This window comes from Punica granatum, unplaced genomic scaffold (assembly GCF_007655135.1).
Source record: "Punica granatum isolate Tunisia-2019 unplaced genomic scaffold, ASM765513v2 Contig00645, whole genome shotgun sequence".
Lineage (NCBI taxonomy): Eukaryota > Viridiplantae > Streptophyta > Magnoliopsida > Myrtales > Lythraceae > Punica > Punica granatum.
Genome location: NW_022204490.1, coordinates 38,475 through 47,032, shown reverse-complemented (window position 1 = coordinate 47,032; position 8,558 = coordinate 38,475). Strand labels below are relative to the sequence as shown.

Below are 8,558 nucleotides of genomic sequence, written 5' to 3'. Positions count from 1 at the left end.
GTTCTTGAAATAGTCAAATTACATCAATCGGGTTCCTTCGATGAAATTTGCATCAAGTTAGTCCCGAGTAATATCAAATTAGTCCTATATTACATCAAATTAGTCCCCGAGCATCAATTTGGTCCTTTCACAACATCAATTGGGTCTTTCATAACATTAATTGGATCCCTACTTTTTTTACTTTGGTCCCTCCGTCAGGCGCTGTTAAAGTTACGAGGGACCAATTTGATGTTACGAGGACTAATTTGATGTTATAAGGGACCAATTTGATGTTATAAGGGGCCAATTTGACGTTAGTAGGGACTAACTTGATGTAGATTTCATCCAAGGGATCCGATTGATGCAATTTGACTATATCAAGACCAAATTGTTAGTTTACTCTTAAAAAAAAGCCCATATGAACTATATTTTCATGGCCCAGCCTGAATTCATCGAACATCTCTAAGGCCCACTCCCGTTGCCGCCTCTCGCACTCTCTCTCTCCGTCACTCTCGCTTCTCTTTACTAGTTCATAATAATCGACCCGACCCGACCCAACCCTCTCAGTGCTTCCCTTCCCTTCACGTTTCCGCTGGCTGTTTCCTCTCTGTCCCGACTCCCCGGCGACCTCTGGCTCTGACCAATCGCGAATACTTCTTCCGCTTTCGCAGCCGCTCCGTCCTTCCATCTGAAGTGAAAGAGGTGAGGCTTAGGGTTTTCTGAATTTGTAGATTTTTCTGGCTTTACTAATTAGCGAGTTGGTTGATTGGTTTGCAATTAATTGTTGCCTCTCGCGATGGTGCCGACATCGCCTGGGCTTGAGGTTTTCAGGGCCAACTGCTCGTTGTGAATTGCTTTGACTGTTCTAGAAGTAGATTGATAGGCAATTATGAGGATCTTGGGCGACATGGCCCGGCCTTGAGGTGGTTGCGGCGGCGAGCCGGCACGACCCCCCTCTCCTAGCCGTAATTGTTTCAATTTAAGGGAAAGATAGAAAATTTGCTGTAGGTTTTCGAAATTACTGACGATAATTAAGCTTAGGATTATAATACTTAGCAGCCATGTCAACGGAATCCGTCGGTTCTTGGCTTTGGTTCTGAATTTTAACAGAGGGGAAGCTTGGTACTTTTCTCTAAAATTTGCATTAAAGAATTGCAGCTCATATTTTTGGGGCCATGTGAATGCAGATTTATTCTATTGGAGTCGAACAAGTATCCTGTTGTAGCTTCGGTTCATTTTCAACCACTAAACCCAGGAAGCAAGCATGCAGGTATGTTCTTCATCCATTCGTCCCAGGTTCTGCAGAACCAGTAGCCTCGAGCTCAATTGATATTTGTAAGTTTAATAAAGGATGGGCTCAGATTAGGTTTGGAAATTTGGTGTTACACAAAATTATGTTAGCAGTTCGTAATTGAAACAAGGTTCAGGATTTTGCTGAAGTCAAGACAATAAGAGGGCTTTCCATTTTGGGTGTTTTGCTTGCTGTGGTCATTAGAGTTTGCTTATTGGTTCGGTGGCCTGGTTTGTGGACTTAATTTGATTAACTTTGCAGTTCTGTTGGGCTTGAAGAACTATGAAGGCAATGTTAATTAATTGTTCTTTTATAGAAGCATGGAAAAATTTGTAAGAAGAATCCATTCTCCTTGGTGCGCATGGTTTCGGGAAAGATATAGATATGAATTTTTACCGACAAAAAGCTTCTTTTCCAACTTTGCTGGAGTTTTCCGTTGGAGATAAATTGTGTGTGATGCTTTTATTCATATAATCGATTGCTTTCCTGAAACCAATGAGGTTTTTCCTTTTAAGTGGTGTATTCTCGTGCAGCTACTTGATGTATGCGACTCTCGTATTCTTGACCCTTACTATAATTCTAGTTTCCTGTCCTTTTTTTTTTTTTTTTTTTTTCTCTCTAAGTAGTTTTTGGATTTATCTATCATGGAGCTGTAGATTCGCGTACATAATTTGCATTTCTTTGATTCATGCAGGCCAGTGACAGGTTTAATATCAATTCCCAGCTCGAGCATCTCCAGGCTAAATATGTTGGAACTGGGCATGCGGACTTGAATAGATTGTCAGTGTTATTAGCTTCTTGTACATTCAGTATCATTTTTTTTTTCCTGGTTACTAGCTTTTAGTTTGCTTACCCATTAGCTTTTAAATTGTGCAGTGAGTGGGCGGTGAACATCCAGCGTGATAGCTATGCATCATATGTTGGCCACTATCCGATACTGGCCTATTTTGCCATCGCTGAAAATGAATCAATTGGAAGAGAACGGTACAATTTCATGCAGGTTAGCATATGATATTGATTATCCTCCGAAGTTCTTGCTTTTCTTATATCATTTTATACACACAGAGAGATCTGCATTGATGACTTGTGAGTTTGTGATCTTGGGTATTGGTTGTTGCAATGTGGATTTATGGGGTTACTGTGAAGGTGCCTACTGATCAGCTAAGTGCTGAATATGACTATAAAGATTAGCACTTCTGGAACATTTTATTACTTTATCTCTTTGACTCTTGACGCAAGTAGAATAATGCTGAAATCCTTTGCTTGCTGTGATATTATAATCAGGGATAGTCTTTTCAAGTGTTAACATTTTGTTTGCATCAAAACTTATAAAGGAAAAGTAATGAAGAAAGGTTATAAGTAATGAAGAAAGGTTATAACATATGAGTAAATTTTAGTGGAAGCTAACAAGCTTCCTATGCATGCAATCCGCTTTTCTAATGTTATGATGCTGTGTTTCTTAGGAACTACAAGATAATTTCTATTTCATTCAAAGGTCAATGTCCTCTTTCCCATCAAATCATGCATCATAAAAGTAGTGGAATTCTCCTCCACTGTCCATTGCACAATTGACCTTTTGTTTAGTTGAGCAAATCATACATATAGAGTGAAGCTTCACATGTCCTAAGAGGATGTAGCTGCATTTGTGGGGAAAAGATAGATGTTTCTGTCAGTGCACCATAGAGCATGAGATCCTCTAGGTTCCTGGCACAGACTGGTCCACTGTTAGTCTTATGTTTCCACTAAATTTTCAATTTTCAAACACTTTAAGGAGGCCTCCCCACAGGAGTGCTTTCTTCCTAGACACTAGTCTCTTGTTTACTAGAATTTTGAACTTGTGTTGCTTCTTTGATTTATATGGATTTTTGTTTTTGTCTTTTTGATTTAATGAGCCAATCCTAGGATTTTCTTTTTCATCTTGGCAAAATCTCGCTATTCTGTTGTGTTTATATATCTTTCAGGCTTTTTATATGCTTCTTATGTTTAAAAGTTACCCTTTTGATTATAAATGAAAATGGAGAAAAAGAATCCTGCAATTGTATGATGTTTTGGTTCTCTTGATAAAGTGAAATACTGTGGTGATTGTGTTGACATGGATATAGATTTTGTGACCGGAAAAAAAAAAAACTAAAAGGAAAGGAAAAGAACGAGAAAAATGTGGCTGGTTTGATTTATTATATATTGGAAGTGTACATAGACAAAAATATGCATGAAGAATATTCCTTAAGAAGCTGTATTTCATTTTGTGCAGAAAATGCTATTGCCATGTGGTCTGCCCCCTGAGAGAGAGGACGACTGAGAGCCGGTTCATTTCCTGGGTATTTGCTGCTTGTGGGGTTCTCCGGAGATTGGGATTCTATGGGAACGGTTTGTACTCGGTCTATTATCCTACTGACTGTAATTGTGTTGGAGCGGAGAGCGAGCAGGTATCACAATGGTGCTAATATGTGGCTTTATTACTTCAGTGTCGCTTGGAGTGATGTTGCTAGGAGATGGTTTGTTACTTATGGTTTCATTCTGCACTTTGTTTTGGTCTTCTGAGTTGTGAGGACCGCTTCGAGACGAGACTTATGAAAGCAGAGGACATTCTGGTTGTAAGCATCGTGGTAGGGAAGGAACAACATATGTCAAGTTGATCTTTCGGTGTTGGAATTTGTATAAGACAAGGGTCAGTTCTACAAATTCTGGAGTAAAGGAATCAACTCTATAAATTATTCTTCCCTTTTTCTACTTCAGACCAGATGATACAAAGTAGCGTTTGCCAGTGCCCACTTCTTTAACCTTAACATGCATTGACATTCATCACGAAAATGAAATTTCTTCTAAATGATTTTTTAAAAAAAGGATTTCTAAACCTTAGCATTCTGAAAATTTGATAAATTAATTTTCTCATTCGTGGCTTTGTTCCAGGCCAGGGCACCAACATTTATATTATACTAGGAACCAACCTGAGTGATGCCGCAGATTGAAATTTCCTTTTCCGCGAATCCTTTGATTTATCGTGTTAGTTTATTTAATAACCGATATAGAATATAATTGAAGCTAATCATAAACTTGTTTATGAACAAAACTTATGAGTCGCAATTGCTAATAAAAGAGTCACGCTAAACTTAATTTGAATTTTCGATATATCTATTAGAAAATGAAATTCAGTATGTACTAGATTTTAAGTGGCCCGGTAGTTTTAAGTGACAAACTAGTCGTTCACGTGTTTAAAATTCATTAAAGTATCTCTCTAGTCACACTTAACTCATTCTCTGAGTATTAGTTTCAGTCAATAAATTGATGTAACGTTGGATTTTCCCTAAAAATAAATTAGGATATTTATAACATTACAAATAAAAATAAGCTGATTAAATTGTTGATCAATTGAAACACGTTTTTCATACATAAGTATATATATATATATATATATTACCAACGAGTTGGTTTAGGTGTCTATGAATGGGTAGATTCAAGATGAAAAGAGTTTTATCTCTTTCTGATCTTATTTCAATATGAATTAGTCGGAACCCATAAATTTTTGAATATTAAGTGGTGTAAGTTGAAAAAAAAGTTCAATAATAAAAAAAATATCAATTTGAAAAAAATAAAAATAGAAAAGAGAGTAGGGTAGGTCCACGCTGATGAAAAACCCACCCAACTCGCCAGAGGAGAGCAGAATGGGATCAAGGATCGCAAATCATTATTTGGTTAATAATAGTAATAGTCAGGGGCGAAGCCAGGAATTTAACTCGGGGGGGGGGGGGGGGGAGGATAAACTTTTATATGAAACTATATCAAATGTATATTAACGATAGAGATATATGAAGTTCATTGAATTAAAAACTAAATAATTACAAATATCCCTTTCGAGGTCTCATAACCTGAAAGTTATTTAAGATTCTTTCATTGTCAATGTTACAAAAAATATCTTTCTCAATATAAGTAACCAAATAATCGTTCATCTAAGAGTCTCCCATCTTATTACGAAGGCGGTTCTTCACAATTTTCATGTCTGAAAAAATTCTCTCCACCGATTTAGTAGCAACTGGTAATATCAACGCCAACTTCATAAGTAAGTAAATTAGTGGATAGACAATATGCCTTCTTGTGGCAACCAACTTCTGAAAAAGATCTCCGATAACTTTTAGGTTTAAGAACTCTTCATTAGATCTCATATCAAGAATGTAAGTTTCAAGTTGATTGTCAAGCAACTAAATATCAACATCGGAGAACTCCGAAGGATAAAAACGAGCAAGTTGAATCAATTTGGACTTATCAAAAGAGGCAAACGAATCATTTGAGCTTAAGCAAGCCACACAAAGAAGCAAATTTGTGTTCACCTCATTGAAGCGGCTGTTGAGTTCTTGAAGTTGCCAATCAATCACACTATTAAAAAGCTCAAAACGGAAATAACTCAAGTTTGTCAAGGCTTCACTTTTCCGTCGCAATCGTCCTTGAGCCACATACATTTCATTCATATTTATGATATCAATGTCATTTATGTCAGAAAATATAGATACTTCACTCATCAAATAGTCTCATCCTTCATCCCACATATCTTGCAAACGTTGCTTTGCCGCTTCAATCAAAACCATAGCATTCACAATATCTTGATCTTTCCTTTGTAATGCTAGAGATAACTCATTCGTGATTCCCAAAATATTTTTCATCAAGTGCAAGATGAACACAAATTCAAAAGTTGGCATAACACTCTATAAGGAAAATGCTTCACATCTTTGATCTACACTTAGCCATCTTTCTCAATGATTTGGAGAACTTCCATAACCGATGAGAACATGACAACCAAACTTATCAATGACTGATAATGAGATCCCCAACGCGTATCACCTCCTCTTTGAAGGCTTCTCTCTTGATTTGAACCTTACCCATTGAGCATTCACCACTTTCAAATGCTTCCAAGACTCTGTTTTGTTGCTTCTCTTGAAGAAGATCTCTACGCTTGCATGAAGCTCCAACAAGAGTAGTTATAATAGTCATTGAGTTGAAAAATGCAACTTGCGATTTCTTTTTTGCCACATGTCAGCACCCCATTTTGGTCCACAAGTCAAACAATGCTACGACTTGACCATTATTACAGAAGAAGGCTCCACAGAGCGAAAAATCACTATTCATTCTCAAGTCAGCAAAATCAAGCAAAATGACACATGCATATGACAGAAGGACTCCAGGGGTCATCAAGGAGCAACAGAGTGACTAGAGAGCTCAGCAATATCCAAAACCGGCATTTTCAGTATATCACAAGGAAAGTTCTATTTTCCGATAGTTCGCTCGATCATCGGAAGATAGCCAATATTGGACTCCAAAAATCCACTCCAATGCCAAACAGATGAAAAGTGTCCCCAAAGGCATTTTGCAAATCATATGCTCTATACATAACAACTTTATGTATACAGACAACTTTTCAGTGGAAGTCCAAAAATGCCGATTTCTCGGAGAAAAGTTAATTCCAAATATCAGATGCGGCCACGCCCCACAATCATACAGAGCACGTGCAGAGCTTCAGATTGTCTTTTGGAAGCCATACAAACACCCTAAATGACTTCTGAGCGACAAAACGGGCATACCCTTCTTCGGAAGAGCGTAACCGGAGACTGGTCTGATGGAATTACGGCAAACGAAGTTCACACTACATTGCCCTGAAAACTCCAGCGGACATTCGCAATTGGGCAAAACAGACAGCAAAACCCTTCACGATTTCCCGAGTAACCTCCGAGGAGCACAAAATGCCATTTTCAGTGAAGATCCATATCCGGAGGTCCTCTTTGGGGAAACTTGATGCCGAATGCTTACGTTACACAATGCTAGCCTTCTCAAGGCTAAATGTGGAGTCGTCGGAATGAATCACACAACTCATCTAGACCCCCGAGCAGTGCTTTAAGGGTCTCAGATGCACTTTTCATATCCTTAGAGGCCCAATCTCGGCAAACAGAGATCACAGTGATCTCCGGATAGCCCAAGAAACTCAGAAAGCAATCTGAGAAATCCAGTTTCGGCCTCCTAGGACATCTCCGGCTCCATATTTTGCATTACCTGTTTAAGGGTCAAGTGCCCACGTAATTTGACAATTTATGTCAAAATGACCGACGTGGGATGCAGATACAAGATATGCTGTCAGAAGTGGGCAACCTCGCTCTGAATGCATAAAAGGAGTAAAACCGGCTTCCGAGCCTCATACAGACATTTGGTAATTTCTCACGGAAAATGCCAATCTCGGACTCTTTAAACCCGTTCCCTCGCGTATACCAATAATTCAACATTCGGTTCGAACCACGAGCCTCGAATGCGCGATCAATCGAGACCCGAGCTTTTTCTCGGTTTTTCCTCTTCGGTCGTGGGACCCACGGGCTACCCAAGATGAGTCACCCTATGCTCTAGAAGCTTCTTCTTCCTCTTCAATGCAAGAAGCCAACTTGCCCTCTCTTAGCCAAAATATCTTGGAGAGGTTGAAGACAACACTCAATGCTCATCAAAGCTTCTTGGCTCTTCTTCATCAAGATTACATGGTCCACATTCAATGATGCGATTCCCGCCAAGAATGACGAGACCCGACAACTAAAGGAACCCAAGATCGTTCCACGATCAGATTTGATTGACGAACCCTCGACCCGTTGTTTACGACAAAAACAAGAACCTTGGTATAACTGACCTCAACCCGTTGTTTAATGCGAAACAAGAACCTCGGTATATAGGAAGACGCCACAAACGGTAATGGAAAGCCGCTTGATAAGTCGATGAAAACGCCACAAACGGTGGTGGAAAGCCGTTTGATAAGTCGATGATGAACGCCACGGAAACTTCCGATAAGTTCGATTAGTTCTTCAAGAACCAAAGAGAATACTCTCACAATTTTCTGAATGTTCCTATTAAAAATTGACTAAGATGAATATATATAGACATAAAGTAATCCTAATATGGTCATATCTCCTCCTATAGATAAGGAAATTAAAACCAAGAATATCGATAGAGATATGACATAATCTATAAAGATATAAAATCTAAATACCCCTAGAATATCTCTATGAGATTTAAACTTCAAACAAATCTGATGTTATCTTCTGTTGATCATCAACTGTTCTAGAAGCTTCCTTAAACACTTGCTGAATTTAGCCTTGTCCGGAATCTTCTATAACTTGAATAATGTTGATGGATCTTTGTGGATCACGTGATTCATGTCCAATGGGCCTCCACGAATTTGCTTGAGCCAAACCTCTTGAATCAGGCCGTTGAGTTCATCTTTAAACTTCTTTGCTCGTGCTCGCGTAATCGGTCCAATTGGAACTTG

At 38.6% G+C, this 8,558-nt stretch overlaps 1 protein-coding gene across 4 annotated transcripts; it reads left to right on the top strand.

The window, feature by feature from the left end:
* The first annotated feature begins 533 nt into the window (after window positions 1-533).
* On the top strand, window positions 534-4,005 carry LOC116191992 (uncharacterized protein At4g14342). 4 transcript variants are annotated; one of them, XR_004153991.1, is made up of 6 exons: window positions 534-681; window positions 1,167-1,249; window positions 1,965-2,050; window positions 2,147-2,270; window positions 3,522-3,637; window positions 3,736-4,005. XR_004153991.1 is itself a non-coding variant. In XM_031520367.1 (5 exons), exons 2-5 carry the CDS (start codon window positions 1,244-1,246, stop codon window positions 3,567-3,569), a joined length of 264 nt encoding a protein of 87 aa, XP_031376227.1. In that variant the 5' UTR covers window positions 535-681; window positions 1,167-1,243; the 3' UTR covers window positions 3,570-4,005. The 4 variants fall into 4 exon arrangements, 3 of the variants coding, with proteins under 3 accessions (XP_031376227.1, XP_031376228.1, XP_031376226.1); XM_031520367.1 differs by having other exon boundaries at window positions 535-681; window positions 3,522-4,005; XM_031520366.1 differs by lacking the exons at window positions 534-681; window positions 1,167-1,249 and having other exon boundaries at window positions 2,017-2,050.
* Window positions 4,006-8,558: the final 4,553 nt, after the last annotated feature.